Source organism: Ptychodera flava, chromosome 4 (assembly GCF_041260155.1).
Source record: "Ptychodera flava strain L36383 chromosome 4, AS_Pfla_20210202, whole genome shotgun sequence".
NCBI classification, from domain to species: Eukaryota; Metazoa; Hemichordata; class Enteropneusta; family Ptychoderidae; genus Ptychodera; species Ptychodera flava.
Genome location: NC_091931.1, coordinates 46,064,081 through 46,087,038, shown reverse-complemented (window position 1 = coordinate 46,087,038; position 22,958 = coordinate 46,064,081). Strand labels below are relative to the sequence as shown.

Genomic DNA, 22,958 nt, shown 5'->3' with positions numbered 1-22,958 from the left:
TGTTTCATGATATGATCCAATATGGCCGCATGGCCGCCATTTTGTTACAATTTTATTCTTGTTTTTCTGGTTTAAATATTTCTTGAATGGACCAATTCAAACCGAATGTAAGCACATAGTGTCCTTGACGTTATTTTTACATAAGTGCAAGCTTTGTGGTCTCTTATTCCGGAAAAGCCATTTTGCCATTTATAAATGCAATTTCTTACTAAAACGGATAAAATAGCGCCAGAAGTTGTATGTTAGGGTTTCATCAACTCCATGTAATTTGAATCATGTGTAAAAAGCGCCAAGCTTGGTGCTTTTATCAGGTGATATGGAAGGGACCATCTTCCGATGGGTATGGCATTGTGCAATCACCCACATTCACACTAGGCTGTGCAATATTCTAAAAAAAACCTGTAAAATATACCATGTCTATCACTCAGAGGGAAGTAGCTTGTCATAACATAATCGTCTTCCATGTTTATGGCATGGTAATAGACATCAAATCAGGTCCAATAATCGTTATCATTCAAGGTAAACTATGAAATTTACCAGGTCCAAGGAACATATAGATGATGACAAATTTAAAGGCAATGGGGCCATCTTGAACCACGAAATAGTGGTGGTACCAGGTGTCCGGAATGGGTAAGCGTACCCTGCCAGCTAGCCGCACTCGTCAAGATTGACCAAAAGCGACAAATTCATTGTTATTTGGTGAATTCACCAAATTACTTTTGTGAGTCAAAATTTGGTATGCTGTCACTCATCATTTGAGAAACAGACAGGTCATATTTGGATACAACATCTCCGTATCTACCGTAGAACTTCTTAAATGATTTCACTAATCTACTTTCTGAGAATCCTTGCCTCACTAACTTTTGAGCTAATAGGCTGTGTCTAACTCGAAAGTCTTCATATGAATGGCATGCTCTACTGAATCTGAGGAGTTGTGAAATATACACACCATAAGCTGGAGATGATGGTATATTGCTCGACAAAAAGGGAAAGTTTATGATTTCAAAATTGAAATCGTCTCTTTTGTCATACAGCTTAGTATATAGAGTATATGTCTAATTTCAAACAATACATCTAGGTATGATGCCGAGTCCACACTTTCAGTTGTTTCTTTATTTCTAAATCATCTGGGTAGATGTGGTGTAGATAATTGGATATACCAGGATTGTTTAAACTGATGAGATCATCAATATATCTGTGGGTGTTGTTAAATCGCTTGGCAATCCTTTTACACCCAGATTTCTGAAGTGATTGCATGAACTCTGCTTCATACGAATATAAAAATAAGTCTGCAAGAAGTGGGGCGCAGTTTGTGCCCATGGGAATGCCTATGGTTTGCCTGAATGTCATGCCAGCAAACTTGATAAATATGTTGTCAATTAGGAAATATAGCATTTGAATCACCTCAACATCACTGTATTTGAGTTTGGCATCACTGTTGTTGGTGAAATAGCCTAAGTTGCGCTTGATGGCAATGTATTCATACCTACGACTACCATTCTTGTAAAAGAAGGCTTTCTTCACGAGAGATGATAGCCTGTCTTTAAGTTTGTTATGTGGGATGGTTGTGTACAATGTTGAAAAATCAAATGTGTGGATTGAATTGTACATGTTTTTGTTATTTTGTAAAATATGTAACAATTCTTTGGAGTTCTTTAATATCCACATTTGATTGACCCCACTAGTTTCATAAATTTTGTCACAATACCGTACCAAACCAGATTTAATGGTTGATAAAATGATGGTTAAAAGTTGTGACAAGCGTTTTGTTGTACACTTACTGGAACCAGCTATGAAATGTTGTTTATAGGGATTCTTATGGATCTTAGGAATCCAATATAGATTAGGTAATACCTTGTCATCTTGTGCTAACTCGATGCCAAACTCACTCAAAACTGTTGAATGGTTCTGCAATATTTCCTCTTCAGATAAGGTTGAAAGAGAGTATGTTGTGCTACTCTCATCATCTGAGTTAATCTGAAGTTCGTTATTTAAACATTGAATGTAATATTGCTTGCAGACAAAAATGATGTTGTTTGATGCTTTGTCTGCAGGCACAACAACATATTTATCGTGTAAAGCATCTAGACATTCCCGTACAGAAGGGTCATCGAAGGCAGAAGCGTGTTTCGTTCAGTGCACTGTGTCCATATCTGTGTATGGGCGAAACTACAGACCTGATTGAATATTAATGACAACCATTTACCTGTTTACAGAAAGTTTGCATAAATTACGAGAAATTTTTATCATTAGGCTACATGATGTCATTATTTTAGTCCTTATATGGTACTAAACTGGGTTCAAAGGGTCAGGAATAGCCTTCTGGCTGAGTTCGGCAATGCATGACGGGTCAGTCACAATCAGGGTGCGCTAGAGTGTGTCACTTAGGTCAAAATTTCAAGTTCATGATTACTGTCCAGTTAAATAATATGTTGAAAGGTTATGGTATGGGGCATATCTTCCTAAAATTTGGTGAAGCAAACGTCATTAGTTTTACCACAGTGCACATGTTTTATATGGTCGACGCAGTGTCACGGACGCTACAGAAATGTTGTACATGAAACACAAATGTCATAATAAAATTTTAAACAATGATTTGTTAATGCTTTCTTATGTTATTACAATATAAAAGATGCATATTGGCATTAAAATAAGCTATACTTGGTATGATTTACTTAATTTTTCCATGAATAAACACAACCTCAAGTTTAGTGAGAAATACAACAATATTGATCATATTTTTTAATAGGACTTTCAACTTCTCTATGTCCTTCCACTGGTATGCTGTACTTAAAAAGTTTTATTGTCATGAATTAACCATGCTATAGCAACAATATTAATACCATTTAGTGTAATCAAAATGAACTTCTTTCTAAAATATTTTCTGTTTAGTATGACATGTAATTTTGTCACGGACGCTACCAAAATCAAACTTGAAAGTTAGGCAATTTGAAATATAAAAAGCAATCAACAATCTGGTTTTTTCTTTCTCTTTTCTCCAAAACCTTTCTCTATCAAACATTTAAATTGTGAAAATTGTGTCAAAACATTGACGATTTCTTTAAATTGAACAAGAAAGCTATAGCAACTACTGCAAAAATCAGTTGGAGTATGTGAAAAATGTCTATACCAGTAATAAACTTTCAATACATCAAAAAACACAGAAGTTAACATTGCTTGTGCCTTACTTAAAGTGTAAAACCAAGATAAAACTAGACACCAAGATCAGGCTAGAGCCACAGGTTGTTAAACTTTGACCTGTGGTCCCACAATAAAATTTGCTACAATGTATCTGACACACCACCCAAGAAATCCAAATGGCTGGCAGCTGTTCTAACACCTGTCAGGATGGGGCGCACACACACCTAGGTGAGGCTGGAGATCAGAGACGTAGTCTGCCAACCTTTGACCTCTGTTCTATAATATATCTGTACTCTCTGACGAGCGTAAAGTTGGCGTCATACTCATCCTCATCCTCAGCATCAGGGGTCACGCAAAAATGAGGATGAGGATGACGCTACAGCGTCAGCTCCACCGGCGTCAGATCCGATTATTCCCAAATGCGTCTGATGGAATGATAAGTGTAAAAATGTCTTTAAAAATGTGCTCCAAGTTTCATATCACTGTAAATGTTAATTAAAACACAGTGGGATTTGCATTTCATAATATTTAGTTACCTCTCCTCTCAATATCCGTTTCTCACGTTGTAGTTATAACGCAACACATTCTTAGCCCTTAATTTCCTTAAAGTTCAAAGGTTTTATGTTTAATACATTGACTTTTCAGGCCTCAAGTCATAGTTATACAAGTTAATAGTTTTATATGTCTTTTGAATAATTAGGGCTTTCATATCACCTCTCATGGTGGCGATTTTTACACATTTCGGACCATGTCTACCTTTTTTGCACCAATGTTTGGAAAATCTTAACGCAAGAATTAAGAGGATACCAACAAACACATCCGCGGATCAATGGACTGAAAATTACGAACATTTCCAAAAAACTATTCCATATGAGATATTCAAACGATAAAATATTACCTGCAAACCAGTTTTAGGATTCAAAAGAAAGTTTAGAAAGAATGGAGTTGTTATTTTCTTAAGTTATGGGCGAATTTATCATTTATCCATCATCAGGTAGCGTAACTTCGGCAATCTTTGGATACGACGCTGAAGCTGATGCTGAGTAGCGTCATTTTAGCGTCAGCTAGAAAGGTCACCTGAGGATGAGGATGAGGATGATGCCAACTTTACGTTCGTACTCTCTGCCTTCATAATATGTGAAAGTGGTGGAGACAGAGTTAACACAAATGTCATTTCTTACCCCCTTGATTTTTTAAAATTCAAAATGTAATAACAAAACAATAAAATGTGGTGGTTATTTCACATTCAGATTGGCTTATAATCTGAAAAACAATGTTTGCATTTTATTGTAGCATCCGTGACATAATGAATTGAAATGGAATACACAATAATAAATGCATATACAGCACAGAATTCATTGTTCTTTCACTAGAATTCTAATAACATATTCAATATAATTACTGCATTCTTAAAAAACACCAATCTAAGTGTTACAGTTGAGGCTCAACATAATTTTTGAGTGTTTTATTACTTTTTAAAAAATCAATTTTGTGCAAATTTACAGTTTTATGCCTTGAAGACATTTTGTAACACAACTCCATGTATGTACACCCAATACACACTAGTATTTATGTTTCAGTGGATTAACTGCTTTAAAATGTTTTAAATATAGTTATTAATTATGACTATGTAGTAAACACCGTCACGGACGCTACACCGTCACGGATGCTACATTTCCATATTTTTGGAATATTAATAGTGAATGCAAGGGACAGTAATTATATAATTTGTTTATTTAAGGTAGGCACCTATTGACACTTAGGCCTGTGACATCAGATCTTTTATACTCCTGTTGTCCTTAAGATATGAGTGAGTCACGGACGCTACAAGAAATTCCGACCACAACAATCTCCATTTTCATTTATTCACAAAACAATACAATATGCAATTTTATTTTAATTTTGGTGTATAAACTGCTTGCCATGGATGTTGAGGTTGGAATTAAATTCAATATTACAATATTTTACCCATTTTTCTACATAAAAAGTAAAGGTATATGTACTTATGGTCATAAAACACAAAAAACATAACGATGTTACAGTTTTGGTAAAAATACCACAGTTTCTGTTCCGATGCACATAATCACATGAAATAACTTGTGAAAGAAAGATTAGGTATTCTGCAATAACATATGTAAGCTAAAAATTCCACAATTTTAACACTGTGTTCCAAAAAACATTTTGAAATTAAGTACATTTTGAAGTGAAACAGCATAACGCTACTTTTTACAGTTTTTAAAGGCATTTTTGTGGATGTACAACCAAACCTGCACAATATATGCAATATTTCTTTATGTGACCAAGTTAGATACAACTATTACTATTTATTAGAAACAAATAAGCAATATAATATCAGTCTGAATAGCAGATATATGTCCATAACAAATGAAAATCATCTAGCGCACCCTGATTGTGACTGACCCGATATCTAAGTTAGGCATAATGCATAGAATGCAACCACTGTCAGTTTATATACCGACATGGCGCTGAGAGTGAGAATGCCATGTCGGTTTATAAACCGACACGGCGCTAATAGCGAAAAAAAAATCAAAAGAAATTTCCTACTTTCTTTCTTTCTCGTCGTCTTTTCCGAATTCTTTCCATCCCCTGTTGATTGAAATTTGCTGACTCTTTCTGTTTGTGAATCCAGCTCAATATTTTCTCATCAATATTCTTCCTAATTTTACAGATATTATGTTCTAAACCACATGTTACTTGTTCCTAACACACGTAGACAGATGTGCCCCATGCACTAAAAGGATTAGTTGGCGGTATCTTTTGCAAAATGCTGAAAAATAGCTGAAGAAATATAGATGTGTCGGCTAGTACGGCCGATGCAAAACCCCGGCATTTTTTCCTACTTGGGACAGAGTATTTTCATACAAAAATGAGAGTGTCAAGGAAAGGCGATGACTTATTTTTTGAAGTTGAAGAAAATGCTCATTCTGGTTGTGTTAGTGAATCAATTGAATATTTTTCTTCCCAAGTAAATCTTAGACAATGTTGACTCTTGATCTCATTGTCAGTACACATTGATCAACTGGCGTTGTGATACGATATATCAGAATGCAATGAAATTTATTTGTATCTCAAAATATCGAGAAAAACATGTACTCTAGGAAAAATAGCTTTCAGCAGTCTAGTATCAGTTGAGACTGACTTGATCGCTTTTGGTCACTTTTTACTGTGGGATCCAGTTTTAGTGTAATGTAGTTTGCACCGCTCCTCATTCAATGCAACTCTGTTCTTCAGATCATGCCAAAAACTTTCAGCAGTACAATATTAGGGGGTCGAATTAAGCCGCTAGCAGCTTATAACTACTTTTGTAGGCAAGAGAACGAAAACTCAAAAGTATATGCGTGTTGAATCCCAGTTTTTGTGGATCGCTTGGGTTGATCGCTAAGAAAAGTTGTTCTAACTTATTGCAGTCACTACCTGGCAGATTCTAACAATATTATGATATTTCAACAAATGTGCTGGCTACTTAAATCTAGCTGAAAACAGAAACCTTCATAAAACAGGCAAATTTAGTTCCAACTTCATAAAATCAATGCTCCAATTGACACTTTCTAAAGCACGATTTCCGGAAATGGTCTGGTGGGCTTGCCATCTCACTAATGTGAATATTCACTACACACTTGAACATATGTAACATGTTGCAGTTACGCGTTGATGGGCTTGTTTTCCCTGTCAGCTGTATTTTGATGACAAGTTATGCTGAGATTATGAAAGTTCAATTGAAAGTGATGTGACAGCACTAAAACTGCTTCTGATACTTGATTGGATTGTAGTAAAATTTATCATTATATTCATGGGATATTTTGACAGATGAAGACAACATCAGCAGACACATTAGCAGCACTAGGCAGTAGAGCACAGACAAGGAGTCTGTGAGTGGAGGAAACGTGTTCAAACCTTTGAGTATGTATTTATGGGTTGCGGCCCTTGGGGTTTGTGAGCACTAAGCGAGTACACATTGAATTTGATTGAGTACAGAGAAATGTCTTGATAAAAGTTCAGTAGCAAAATGCAACTAACCTAAATCCTTTAGTCGCAATCTTGTAGAATTTGGTTGCCTGTGCAACTAAAATGGTTGCAACTTTTAGCTCTGGGCTGTTGTACCAACCACTGGTGTACAAAAATAGACATCCATGTACGAACAGTCATTGTCTTTCTCAACAATGTAATGCATATAATTGCCTTACAATATTTTACGCAAGAAGTTGCCTGTGCATTTCAATATGTCCATTTGGAAGCAAAATTAAAAAGTTTAAGACATTCAATGGCGATAACTTTCACCAGGCCGTGACATGTCACCAGTTACAAACTTTACTGGCTTTCTATACGAAAGATGTGATATATTATCAGCATTGTTTGTGTTGTTTTTTGAATCTGATATGGAATATGACAGGAAAAAATGAATATTATTAGGGTGATGACAGAGAGTATACCTGATACAGGAAAGTGACACCACCGTTGCATGGAGCAGTGACCCGAACCTGTTGGATAAATGTCGACAAAATAAAACAATGATATGCCAGAGAGAGAGAGAGAGAGAGAGAGAGAGAGAGAGACGCTGTTGAGAACTGATCATAGTCTTTTGGATATGGCCATGTCAACTTACACGTTGTCCATCCAGTGGCCAGTGTCACAGATCACTCCATTTGTAATTGCGGTCACTTTGATTTTGACATGATACCCAATTGCGATTTTTCTTGTTTTTTATTCGTAACATACAGCATACAACTGTTGAATGGTGAATTTGTTGACCTACAAAATGTCATGTCCATGCTTTGAAGCAGTCTCCACATAACAAACATGTCTTGCACGAATTTCATCTTCCTTCCAATTAATTTGACCACTAAATTATTTCAGCCATGTTAATTTCCAATTATCAACGGTATCAAATCATGATTATTTTTTCCTGTCATATTGATCGAGTACTGACAACCATTTCTTCTTTTGAAGTGTTGAGAACACAGTTGAATGCATTTTGGACTCTGTATGTCTCTTTTTTCTATATTACTGAATCAGATTTTCCGTCTCTCCCTGTCTTGAGGAATCAGTAAAATGTGACATTGCTTTGTTTGATATTGCTTTGTAACTGGGCACAAAACAACAGCGCTTGACAACAGTTCAAAACTGTGACCTAAAAATTGTCGTGGCCAAATATACTAATAATAAGAAGAGATCGAGTAATCACACAGGCAAACATGCACCGAGCATTACATGTGACCTGGCTACAATTTTGAAATGAAAATGTTTTTTACTGTCCCATTTCCATAAAATTTGACCGATCCAAAATCTTTTCGCAAACTTTATAGGCAATACTACCTAGATGCTATATATGAAATTTCAAGGAAATTGACCTGGCGGTTTTTGAGAAGAAGATTTTTAAAGTATTATTTTTCTGATTTTTCAATGACCTTTGACCTCCCCTATACTTCTGCAGCTAAGCTATATCAATGGCTTATTCTGGCCTATGTAAGAGTCATATCTAATTCTCAGCAATCCAATAGAGCCAGAAAACTGATTTTTGGTATATAGGGATAACAACGGAAAACAATTTTTTTAATAAAATGTCACATGACTTCCATGACCTTTGACCTCAAACATACATATATGTCCGTAACTCAGTAACCACAAGAGCTACATCATTCATTTTTGGCCTGATGGGACACCTTATGATGACACATCATGCACCTCATTAAATATGCACATATGACCTTCATGACCTTTGACCTTGAATATAAGTATATGTCCATAACTAAGTACCCACAAGTGCTACAGCCTTCATATTTGGTATGATGGGAGACCTTATGACACCACATCCTGTACCTCATTAATTATGCGCATATCTAATTCTGAGCCAGCCAATAGAGCTAGAGGTCTGATTTTTGGTATATAGGGATAACTTAGCATTACGATTTTTTTGAAAAAATGTCACGTGACCTTCATGACCTTTGACCTTGAATATACGTATATGTCCATAACTCAGTAACCACAAGTGCTACACCCCTGATATTTGGTATGATGGGAGACCTTATGACACCACATCCTGTACCTCATTAATTACGCGCATATCTAATTCTGAGCCAGCCAATAGAGCTAAAAGTCTGATTTTTGGTATATAGGGATAACTTAGCAATACAATTTTTTTGACAAAATGTCACGTGACCTTCATGACCTTTGACCTTGAATATAAGTATATGTCCATAACTAAGTAACCACAAGTGCTACACCCTTCATATTTGGTATGATGGGAGACCTTATGACACCACATTCTGTACCTCATTAAATATGCGCATATCTAATTCTGAGCCAGCCAATAGAGCTAGAGTTCTGATTTTTGGTATATAGGGATAACTTAGCATTACAATTTTTTTGGCAAAATGTCATGTGACCCCGATGACCTTTGACTTTGAATATACGTATATGTCCATAACTCAGTAACCACAAGTGCTACATGCTTCATATTTGGTATGATGGGAGACCTTATGACACCACATCCTGTACCTCATTAATTATGCGCATATCTAATTCTGAGCCAGCCAATAGAGCTAGCGGTCTAATTTTTGGTATATAGGGATAACTTAGCATTACAATTTTTTTAACAAAATGTCATGTGACCTCGATGACCTTTGACCTTGGATATACATATTTGTCCATAACTCAGTAACCACAAGAGCTACATCATTCATTTTTGGCATGATAGGAGACCATATGATGACACATCATGCACCTCATTAAATATGCACATATCTAATTCTGAGCCAGCCAATAGAGCTAGAGGTCTGATTTTTGGTATATAGGCATAACTTAGCAATACAATTTTTTTGACAAAACGTCATGTGACCTTCATGACCTTTGCCCTTGAAAATACGTATATGTCCATAACTCAGTAACCACAAGTGCTACACCCTTCATATTTGGTATGATGGGAGACCTTATGACACCATATCCTGTACCTCATTAATTATGTGCATATCTAATTCTGAGCCAGCCAATAGAGCTAGAGGTCTGATTTTTGGTATATAGGCATAACTTAGCAATACAATTTTTTTTGACAAACGTCATGTGACCTTCATGACCTTTGACCTTGAATATACGTATATGTCCATAACTCAGTAACCACAAGTGCTACACCCTTCATATTTGGTATGATGGGAGACCTTATGACACCACATCCTGTACCTCATTAATTATGCACATATCTAATTCTGAGCCAGCCAATAGAGCTAGAGGTCTGATTTTTGGTATATAGGGATTACTTAGCAATACAATTTTTTTGACAAAATGTCACATGACATCGATGACCTTTGACCTTGAATATACGTATATGTCCATAACTCAGTAACCACAAGTGCTACAGCCTTCATATTTGGTATGATGGGAGACCTTATGACACCACATCCTGTACCTCATTAATTATGCGCATATCTAATTCTGAGCAAGCCAATAGAGCTAGAGGTCTGATTTGTGGTATATAGGGATAACTTAGCATTACAATTTTTTTGACAAAATGTAACGTGACCTCGATGACCTTTGACCTTGGATATACATATTTGTCCATAACTCAGTAACCACAAGTGCTACAGCCTTCATATTTGGTATGATGGGAGACCTTATGACACCACATCCTGTACCTCATTAATTATGCGCATATCTAATTCTGAGCCAGCCAATAGTGCTAGAGGTCTGATTTTTGGTATATAGGGATAACTTAGCATTACAATTTTTTTGACAAAATGTCACGTGACCTCGATGACCTTTGACCTTGGATATACATATTTGGCCATAACTCAGTAACCACAAGTGCTACAGCCTTCATATTTGGTATGATTGGAGACCATATGGTGCCATATCTTGTACCTCATTAAATATGCACATATCTAATTTGGGCAAGCCAACAGAGCTAGAGGCCTGATTTTTTGGTATATTGGGATGGGTATGGGTTAGAAACTTTTTGACAAAATGCCATGTGACCTCAATGACCTTTGACCTCAAATATACATATACGTCCATAACTTAGGAACCACAAGTGCTACATCCTCCATATTTAGTATGATTGGAGACCTTATGATGCCATATCCGCCTTATTGGATTTTCCAAAAAATACCAATTTCATCATGAAAAATTTTCTTCTGCAGAACTAAAACACTGATTGAGCTGAAATTTTACTCATGTCATCCTCAGAGTTATCTCTTTCAAGTTTGTGAAAGACATTTGGATCGGTCACGTGACTTGTCCGCCATTTTGGATTTGTGAAAAATACCAATTTAATCTTCAAAAATCTACTTTTCCAAAACTAAACTACCGAATGAGTCAAAATTTTACCCATGTCATTCTTGCAGTGATACATGACGAGTACTATAAGATAAAAATCTTTTCTCAAATACCCAATTTCAAGGTCAATTTTGTGTGTATATGTAATATTAGGCTTGGGCACCGCCAACGCTGCTTGCAGCTTTAATCTTCTTCTTCCTCATCTTCTTCTTCTACTGTCCCTTTTTTTGCCCCTCTTGATCTCAGGAACCGCTTAACGTTAACTTCTCAAACTTACAGGGCTAATAGGTACTAATGGGTACTAGTGCATATTATCCTTAAAATTTTGATTGGTCACGTGACCTGGCGGTCATATTGCATTTTCCAAAAACCTAAAAGTGCCTTTTCCTGCTGACCTAGGGGTCTAGTCAGCTTCAAATTTTTTATATAGCAAGCATGACCTAAGGTCATAAGAATTGGCAAATAAAATCGCGTGCGGTCACGTGACCTTGGCCGCCATATTGGATTTTCGAAAAATACCATTTTAATCTTTAAAAATCTTCTTCTCAAGAACCAACACACTGATTGAGCTGAAATTTTGCTCATGTCATCCTTAGAGTGTTCTCTTTCAAGTTTGCGAAAGGCGTTTCGATCAATCGCGTTGTTTGGCCGCCATATTGGATTTTGAGAAAATCGTGATTTAATCTTTAAAAATCTTCTTCTCCAGAACCAACATACGGATTCGACTGAAATTTGACATGTAATATCTTAAGTGTGATCTCTTTCAAGTTTGCAAAAGGTGTTTCGATCGGTCACGTGGTTTGGCCGCCATATTGGATTTTGAGAAAATCGTGATTTAATCTTTAAAATCTCCTTCTCCAGAACCAACGCACCGATTCGACTGAAATTTGACACGTAACATCTTAAGTGTGATCTCTTTCAAGTTTGCGAAAGGCGTTTTGATCGGTCTCGTGATTTGGCCGCCATATTGGATTTTCGAAAACTACCAATTTAATCTTCAAAAATCTTCTGCTCCAGAACTAACACACTGATTGAGCTGAAATTTTACTCATGTCATCCTTAGAGTGGTCTCTTTCAAGGTTGCAAAAAACATTTGGATCGGTCACGTGATTTTGCCACCATCTTGGATTTTGCGAAAATCGCAATTTAATCTTCAAACATCTTCTTCTCCAGAACGAAAACACTGATTAGGCTGAAATTTTACACATGTCTTCCTTAAAGTGATCTCTTTGAAGTTTGCACAAGACATTTGGATCGGTCACGTGATTTGGCCGCCATATTGGATTTTCAAAAAATAGCAATTTAACCTTTAAAAATCTTCTTCTCCAGAAAAAGATCACCGATTGATCTGAAATTTTACTCGTGTCATCCTTCGAGTGATTTCTTTCAAGTTTGCGAAAAACATTAAGATCGGTAACGTGATTTGGCCGCCATCTTGGATTTTGCGAATCGCAATTTAATCTTTAAAAATCTTCTTCTCAAGAACCAACACACCGATTGAACTGAAATTTCACTCGTATCTTTTTAAGTATGATCTCTTTCAAGTTTGGGAAAGACATTTAGATCGGTCACGTGGTTTGGCCGCCATATTGGATTTTGCGAAATTCGCAATTTAATCTTTAAAAATCTTCTTCTCCAGAACCAACACACCGAATAAAATGACATTTTACGTATATCTTTCTTAGTTTGAGCACTTTAAAGTTCCTGATAGGCAATTGGATCGGTGAAGTACTTTGGCCGCCATATTGGATTTTCCGTAAAACATGCAATTCCAGGTGAAATGTACAGTAACTATGACATGATGTTCAAAATCCTACTTTTCCAAGCTCGAATTTTGCACATAATATCATTAGTCCAAGAACTTTCAACCATGTTAACCGCTTGGGCCCCGCCAACGCTGCTTGCAGCTTTAATTTTATCTGTTTTTGTAAAAAAATTAGGCGAGTTATAAATAGTGAAAATGGCTTTTTCGGAATAAGCGACCACAAAGCTAGCACATGTGTAAAAATCATCCTTGGTGAACTTCCCCTTTAATAGAAGTCTGTGCATCACACTTAGGCATTCCTGATGGCACAGTGATAATTGTAGGACAGTTCAGTCACACAAATATACCAATTTGAAAGGTTGTTCCGGGAGTAAGATTTAAACATAAAATTGATTCATTCTGATCCATTCTAACAGAAGAACAGATGAGCATGATTGGATTGGAACTCAATTTTACTCACCGACCAGGTGTGATTTCTGCACTAAAAAGGTAAGCGCATTAACCTGCCAGAGGTATCACTTCCTCTTCTGCCTTGCCGGTAAAAATGATTGTGTATTATTTCATGCTACCATGTTCCATTCTGATTGGACGAGAGCGCATTCCACCGATGCTAAAATACTGTTTTAGCAATGGTTAAACAGACCCCTAAACCAGCATTTTCGAAAATTGCACAGTCAGTGCATTTGAAAGTACTGATCTAAACTTAACCTGAAACAGTCCGCTTTGTTTCAAAGACCGAAATCCGAATTTCGATACACAGATAAAAGTAACTCTCGGTGAAAATAAGTTGGGGTCAATGATGAAAGATACCTGTGAAGAGCACATTTGATTTGATGTACACAAATCATTGCATTATGGCAACGGCACACCATGCACTTTTGCTTGATTCAGCGGGAGTTGAGACGCGACATAACTCTTAAAAATGAAGCTAGCATTTGTTCATACCAAGTAAATTGACACTTCCTCACAGTAACTGTATCAGATATTCTTTGCCAAAGTTTGGGCTGTAACAGATGAGGATGTTCTGACGATGTACCGGTAGACCAAGAAGTTCGAAATAACAATAGGATTACTCCTGGTGACTGCAACGATAGTTGACATAAAATGCAACAAGCAATGTCAACGTCAGCTCTCGCTGAATTGGGCAGCACATTCTGCAAAACTGTATCACAGTTGCTGTCATTCCAAGTCTGGATTATTTCAAAACTGCTTGTATATATATTGGTACAATTAATAACGTCCAAATTATCCATCATTCAAAAAAAGCGCCTGTAACCTCAGTGTACCAAAACTGAATGTTGTGATGGTCGACGGATCGGTACAAAATGAGACAAATCTATTTTTAGTATACAAAAACAGCCAGGACTATTGTTCTTATGTAAATTTATGAAAAAAATTGTTACTGTCTCTTGTGATTTGATCTCTTGACCCATTTTCTGTGTCTGTAGCAAGTTAGTGTTTGCGTTGCAAGTGAATAAAATGCAATGTTGATGAACAATTTGTATGTTATCACAGGATACTGTGTGCACATCTGTTGTCACAGTGTCAATGTAATCCAAACTTATAAAAATGCTTGGTCTTTGGTGCTGAATGATCTCTCGTACGTCCGTTTTCTGCATTTGCGACGTAAAGTGATGAAAATATCCACTGCAAGCAAGACAACAAAGACACACAAGTTGATATAATATAATAGCAATAACCCCTGCCGCAGTTGATTATGGTACAATTCGCTCCATATAGCACTCGCCTGTCAGCTCGTGCTATGTTGCGCATTGTACCAAAATATCGTGTATACCCTCGGCTGGGGTTATTGCTTATCTATTGATAGTGTCCAATACTATAAGATATTTTTTAGTGCAACATTCCAACTTGTAGTGTATGCCACAGTGTGGTGTAAGTTTTGTTAAATCAACACAACTGCTGGTCAAGTTTTGGAACTGCTGTGAACTTAAACTTGCGCTACTGTTAAATATGGCTGGAAAGTTGTTTTGATATTAGACGTTTTTTAGAACTTCCATCTTTTTTGAGTTACACTTTGTAACATCACTGTGACGTGAACAACTTGCATTCTACAATCATGACAGTATTGATCTCTAATTTATGTTAGATAAAATTGAAATGTAATTTCCTGAAAACAATGACGCTGCAATCTTTTAATCTCGCAAATTCCATGCTTATTTATCGATCAAAAAAATTTTCAGGTTAACATTTTAGTTTTATCATACAACAATTGGGTCTATGGTATTATTTCTGTTTCACAGTCCATGTCATTCGATAGTTAAGCTAATAGCAAATTCCCTTTTAAGTTTCACTATTTACAGTGGTTTGTTTTGGCGTGTGCTCCCCGTTATCCATTGTACTGAAGGTTGTATGAAGGTTACAGGCTCACGCACTCTTCCAAACGATGATATGAAGTACCGGTAGTGTGCACATTAAGTCATTATGTGATGGGGTTCAACTATGACAGTTAATTCAAATCGCTTGGACGCCAAGGCAAACATTGAACATTGCTGTAAAGAATAAGAAGGCGCTTTCCATGAAGCCATCTGCAGTCACTATTTGGGTCCAATGTTGATTTAACTGAGGAATTTTGCTATCGAAAGAAGATGAAAGCGAACCCAGAACACTCATCCAAGAAGTAAAGGTTGCAATGACTGTTCAGTCAACCAGTACCTGAACTTCAATGACGCATTGCCTACCAAAGCAACCTACGATGGGGAATGGGAAGATCAGATCGTGCAGAATTTTCTCACCAACAAAGACAGCAAAAGCAGGGAATCAGAAGAAAAGGAAGCAGAAGAGAATGACAACTCTGAAAACATCAGCCAGAATGATGGCTCAGAGTTATCCTAGAGGGAAGTCTTGACTATACTGCAGAAGTTACAGAATTTCGCACTGAACAGAGATGCTCATTACCTCACCAAAGTCCAGAACTTGAAATTGATCACCGAACGCCATATTGTGCAGACGCGATGCTCTTTGAAGCAGTCATCACTGGACACTTTTCTGAAGCCATAGATAGGACATTTTTAAGGAAAAGCTTGTTAGGAGACACAGTTTAGATTTCGCCACACTTTAAAATCGACCGAATGAAATCACCAAACTTTCACTGCTTACACAGTTACATTTTCAAAATGGCCGCCAATTAAGCTTCGCGTCCGCGTCAAATCCACGATGTCGGATCATGTATCTTTCAATAATTGCATGTATGAACAATAGACTGAGAGACCGTATTCATTTCCCTCTGTGAACAACATTTTAATATGCGGTGATACGGTAATTTTTAGCTCCCATATATGCACATGTATATATGCAAATGGGAGGTATTCTTTCAAGGTGGCAAAATGGCGTCTTTGTGTATGTATGTATGTATGTATGTATGTATGTATGTACATGTATGTATGTCTGTTAGTCCGTCCAGATCAAAAACTCCTAAATCGCAATGGCTGCTGTCTCAGTATTTGGTGTACAGGTGCACATAGGAGTGGAGATGTTAATTTGTTCAAATGAACATGTCAGTGCCAAAAATATGCAAATGAGGGGAAAAAAGGAAAATCCTGCAAATGGCTAAAACTCAGTAAGCATTGGTCAGATTGGGTTGAAACTTAGTATGCAGATCCTTTAGGTACTCTAAATTATATATGCACAAATTGGGATGAAATTTGCATGTTTGTATTTTTAGGGTATTTTTAGCTCCGCTGTCAGCGACGCGGAGCTTATCAAATAGGTTGATTTTCCGTGGCGTCCGGCGTCGTCCGTCATCCGTCAAACAATTGCCTTCTCCCCTGAAACCACAAGTCCAATTGCTTTGAAATTTCACATGCAGTTCACTTGGGGTAACCTCACTTAAGTTTGTGCAAATCGTGGTGAAATTTGCATACTTCTATTTTTGAGGCATTTTTTGCTGTTTTTTGGTAAAAAAATCTTCTCTGAAACGGCTTGTCTGATAACTTTGAAATTTGATATGCGGTTTACTTAAGGTGACTTCAGTTAAATTTGTTCAAATCGTGGTGAAATTTGCATATTTGTATTTTTAAGGCAATTTTTTTTCGTTTTTAATAAAAAATCTTTAATAATCTTCTTCTTCAAAACTACCAGTCAGATAGCTTTGATATTTGGTACATAGATCCCTAGGAATGATCTATTTCAGATTTCTTCAAATTGTGCAGAATATGCAAATTTGCATTTTTAAGGCAATTTTTGCCATTTTTGGTCAAAAATGTGTTTCTCAAAAAGTACTGGTCTGATAGCTTTGAAATTTGGTATACAGGTTTCTATAGATGAACTTAGTAATATACGTTGAATTTCTGATGAAAGCTGTAATTTTTTGCTCACATGTTCACACACGTGAGCATATGGTTTAGCAATGTCTGTGTGTGTGTGTGTGTGTGTGTGTGTGTGTGTGTGTGTGTGTGTCCGTTTGTCTGTATCCCCATTATCTCAAAAACGGCTGAACGTATTTCAGTCAAATTTGGTAGACATCTTCAGAATTCAAATGGCTATAACTGGAAAGGTTTTGGTGGGCGTGGCTTGCATAGTAATGAAGTTATCACAGTTTTAATTTTTCTGATACATGGTAGTCTATGGGAAGCCGGTATCTGTGGTTTGAGGGCGCTATCCCCACGTTACACTCTGGCTAGACGATGCTGAAATTAGACTCGGTTTCGGATTCGGTTTCGGATTCAGTTTCGGATTCGGTTTCGGATTCGAGAGACTGAAAGAAATTTTATATTTTCAGCCAATTGTTACACTGTGGAATACTGGATTTTCCTTACTTTCCCTGGACCCTTTTTTCAGCTAAAATAATATCTAATCACACTAAAAAAAGTGAAAATAAGTATATAGGGATAACTTAGCAATACAAATTTTTTGACAAAATGTCATGTGCTCTCGATGACCTTTGACCTTAAATATGAGTATATGTCCATAACTCAGTAACCACAAGTGCTACACCCTTCATATTTGGTATGATGGGAGACCTTATGACATCACATCCTGTACCTCATTAATTATGCGCATATCTAATTCTGAGCCAGCCAATACAGGGTTTGCTCTGGCTACTCAAGCTGATTAGCCTTTTTGGCTAATACAGTGTGAACACAAGTAGCCAGATTTTTCTTTTGAGAGGTGAGGTCAAGGGTCACACACATTCATCTCAAAGGGTCAAAGGTGATATCATTTAACACTCAAGAGTAATGATAAACCAAATATTTCAGAAGTCTGCCACTTTCTCATGATCATATGTATAATCCTCAGTACTGCTTTAATAGTTCAATAAAAAAAAATACTTTGTATCAAAACTCATGCATGACTATTGATCACCACTTGAACTTTCAAACGTCAACCAAAGAAATTGTGAAGTACAAAAAAATACAGAAAAGAGTAACATCCTCAAGATCTTCATGAACGTGGCATGGCATGCCATGATCACACTAATACTGATAAACGTCCGTGCATGGCCAAAAGACAGCAAAACTCAGTAACAATTTCCGAGCTAAGTAAAGAGTGTTTTACAAAGCTGTTTCAAATCAAACTGGTTTGCACAATCCCTCGATATAAAAGTGACATTTTGGTGACATTTCAGCTTGAATCATACCTTGAAATAAAATATAAACATGAAACAAAGACATGTATGCTGCCGTTCACGTTCAAGAGCATGGTGTGAACCCGTGAACTGGCATGTGCATTGGCTGCACGTAAAAGCAACTCTACTTTCCAAGATCAAACAGTCCGTGTCTTGTGAAAACAACAGCATAACAGTGAAAATTGTAATGGTCACCGGTAAAAGCTCTTCACAGATGAAAGGATGATCGCTAAAAAAACGACTGAAATTGCATGTTTAGACTATGACAACCTCCCGGGAAAACAGGACAGCATGAACCTGAACAATGGCGGACGTCACCAGAGTGGGACTATTCTATTTAGGTAACAGGGATATTTCGGAGGGGCACAAGTACATGTACTGGGAGGGTATACGTGCCATTTTCCTCACGATACTATCACGGGAACTTCGATGTCCCATTAATCAATCAATCTTTTATTACTCAACACACACTGACAGAGAGTGTGGTATGGTACATTTCAGATGAAAGAACAACATGTCCAAAACTGAACACCATCAAATGGATATTAAAATCCAAGTAAATTGAATTGAAGTACAATTTATAACTCTGACTGTAAACAGCTAACTGTAGGTAGCTACTGGAGGGGTCAGCAAACACCAGAATTCCTTATAAATATAGCAAGGTTTAGAAAATTCTGTTCCATAATCTTTTTCATCTCTTCTACTTTTTCTTCGACACTCATAGTGATAGAAAATCTGTTCCGCTTTTCTGGCACAAAATCAATCTCTCAGAAATATGACACTTGCATGTGAATAAAAAGTGAAACTCATCATCTATTACATTACTATCACATCTCAAGCAAATTCTTTCAGTTAAAGGTAAATGAGGTTTACATTTCCTACCAATTTCAACACGCAAATTATGATCACTCAGTCTATATTTTGTTAAACTTCTACGTAACCTGAAATCTGAAATATCTCTTAAATATTTTTCAAAACCAAACTTGGTCTTGAAGATTCTATAAGTGCGCAGTTTGTTACCACTTCCATTCTTCCTTGAATCATTGAAAAGGGTTCTCTTCCAAGTTTCTAAGTATTGATTTTCATACTCATGTTTTAACTTTTTACATAACTGAGAATAAGAATTTACTCTAAATTCACTGAAAACACGACTGTGATTGTAACTTCCCAAAACGTGATGAACAAATTTTGCCCATGGAGAATTGATGTTAGTTAGTTACCATTAGTTTCTTTGATCTGAAAAGTAATTTTACCAACTTGTACGACCCATTATACTCTGAAAACAGTGGCGGGGCTTATACTTAGATGAGTACGGTAGTACTATGGCGAAAGACTTCCCAAGAAGTAAAACAAAACACCGCAATGCAACAGAACATCGTAGAACAAAGTGACCGAACGTACAAATTTTGAGTCGCCAGTCTGGCGATTGTTCTGACCGTCTGAGTCGCCAATGAGTGAATCAATTCGCCATTTTGCCGTCTGGCGAGCGGTAGCGCGAACACTGCAATAGAGCTGGAGGTCTGATTTTTGGTATGTAGAGATAACTTAGCAATAGCATTTTTTTGACAAAATGACATGTGACCTTGATGACCTTTGACCTCAAATATACATATATGGCAATAACTAAGTAACCACAAGTGCTACACCCTTCTTATTTGATATGATGGGAGACCTTACGACATCACATCCTGTACCTTATTAATTATGTGCATATCTAATTCTGAGCCAGCCAATAGAGCTGGAGGTCTGATTTTTGGTATATAGGTATAACTTAGCAATACAATTTTTTTGACAAAATGTCATGTGACCTTGATGACCTTTGACCTCAAATATACATATATGGCCATAACTAAGTAACCACAAGTGCTACACCCTTCATATTTGGTATGATGGGAGACCTTATGACATCACATCCTGTACCTCATTAATTATGTGCATATCTAATTCTGAGCCAGCCAATAGAGCTAGAGGTCTGATTTTTGGTATATAGGGATAACTTAGCAATACAATTTTTTTGACAAAATGTCATGTGACCCCGATGACCTTTGACCTCAAATATACATATATGGCCATAACTAAGTAACCACAAGTGCTACACCCTTCATATTTGGTATGATGGGAGACCTTATGACATCACATCCTGTACCTAATTAATTATGCACATATCTAATTCTGAGCCAGCCAATAGAGCTAGAGGTCTGATTTTTGGTATATAGGGATAACTTAGCAACACAATTTAACTTGATTTTAGTCATTGAAACTTGCTATATACATCAAAGATACTGTGATATAACATTATTGAAAGTCAAAAGACATTTTTATTTCAGCCAATTCCTAATTTGCATATTAAATGAATTTTCATACTTAGGGATATTCATCTGAATTGACTTGATCAAAATTGATGTAACTTGCTATGTACATTTCAGACACTGTAATACAATATTATTGAAAGTCATTAAACATTTTCTCTTCAGCAAATTCCTAATTTGCATGTTTAATGAACTTTTCTAATTAGAGATATATATCTGAATTGACTTGACCAAAGTTGACAACACTTGCTACATATATTGCAGATACCATGATACAACATTATTGACAATCATTAAGCATTTTTACTTAAGTCAATTCCTAATTTACATATTTAATGAACTTTGCTTTTTAGGGATATATACTGGGATTTACTTGATCAAAGTTGGCAAAACATGACAACATTGATGATTATACCTGGTTAAAACAATATCGAAAGTCATTTCACATTTTCATGTCAGCTAATTTACAATTTGCATATCTAATGAGCTTTCACAGCTCGGCATGTATGGCTTGAAGGACTTGGCCAACGGTAATTACACTTGCTATATAAAATGGTGATACAATGACAGCAGTCAAAGAACTTTAATATTTTTATTTCAGCTAATTACATATTTGTATACTTCATGACCTTTGAGAATTAATCGGCGGTGATTATTGTTCATTATGTTGATCATAATACTTTCAATGAAGTTGCAAACATGTGGCTAAGGTTCAAATTTACACATAACTGTATGAAACACGTGAGCATTTTCAGTTCATATCTGGTGTATATTTGGGTTAATTTTTGCCATTTTTGGTCAAAAAATGTGTATTTCCAAAACTACTCATCTGATAGCTTTGAAATTTGGTACACAGGTTCCTATAGATAAACTAAACGATATTTATTGATATTATGATGAAATCTGCAATTTGAATTTTTGAGGCAATTTTTGCCATTTTTGGTCAAAAAATGTGTTTCTCAAAAAGTACTGGTCTGATAGCTTTGAAATTCGATATGCAGGTTCCTACAGATGAACTGAATTTATTTGTTTATTTACTGGCTGGGAACAACGGGCTTTTGCCCAATTACAGTTCCAGCAAAAGAAAAAGAAACTAACAAAGAGCACAACAACGAAACAAAGACAGTAACAACATAGTTAAAAAAAATCAATCATTGGTAAAAAATACAGATCTAAAAAGAATATGACAGAACTCCATGGCCTGTAATTGCAAGCGCGCCGTACTAGCGGTATTTGCACGAGTGCTGCGGTGTATTCGGCGGCAGTCCGCTCGTGAAAGGACAGCCGAATACACCGCAGCACGAGTGCAAATACCGCTAGTACGGCGCGCTTGCACTCACAGGCCATGGGGTTCTGTTATTATTACATATGTTCTGTCTTTTATTTGCATCATTTATCGAGAGAATCAACGATTAGTCGTGCGTACTACTTGTCTGTCAAAGCTTCAGGGCGACCCTGCGGAGTTATATAACATTGACATCACTGTAATGAGGCATCAAATCAGATTTCACTTTTCATTGGTCAACGCCGCCACACCCTCCATTTTGATTGGCTAAACTATTGTTTACTTGTTTATCAAGGATGACGTAAGAGGAACATCGGAGGGCTTGAACTCTGCTTGCGATCGCTCACACATACGTAGCAACATCCATAGATAGCCAAACGAAGGTAACTTTGAACGTGGAATGCTTTTGATTTTTTCACATTTTGAGCTTGAAATTCTTCTAAATGATCGATACAAATAACAGTTCGAAGATTTTTACGGGAAGTTTAAGAGTAAGATACGGCAAACGTAACTTGTCAAACGATCAAATTTCAGTGTTCACCATGGCACACAAGCGCTCACTGAGTCTCTGTTATCAAAAGCGTGTAT

At 36.6% G+C, this 22,958-nt stretch overlaps 1 protein-coding gene across 1 annotated transcript in view; it reads left to right on the top strand.

The window, feature by feature from the left end:
- The window catches only part of LOC139131957 (PDZ domain-containing protein 8-like), a 105,527-nt gene that overhangs the window by 52,730 nt on the left and 29,839 nt on the right, over positions 1-22,958 (top strand). The window contains exon 12 of the mRNA XM_070698294.1: positions 13,609-13,681. Coding sequence (XP_070554395.1) covers positions 13,609-13,681 — 73 coding nt within the window. The remainder of the gene's footprint in view (positions 1-13,608; positions 13,682-22,958) is intronic.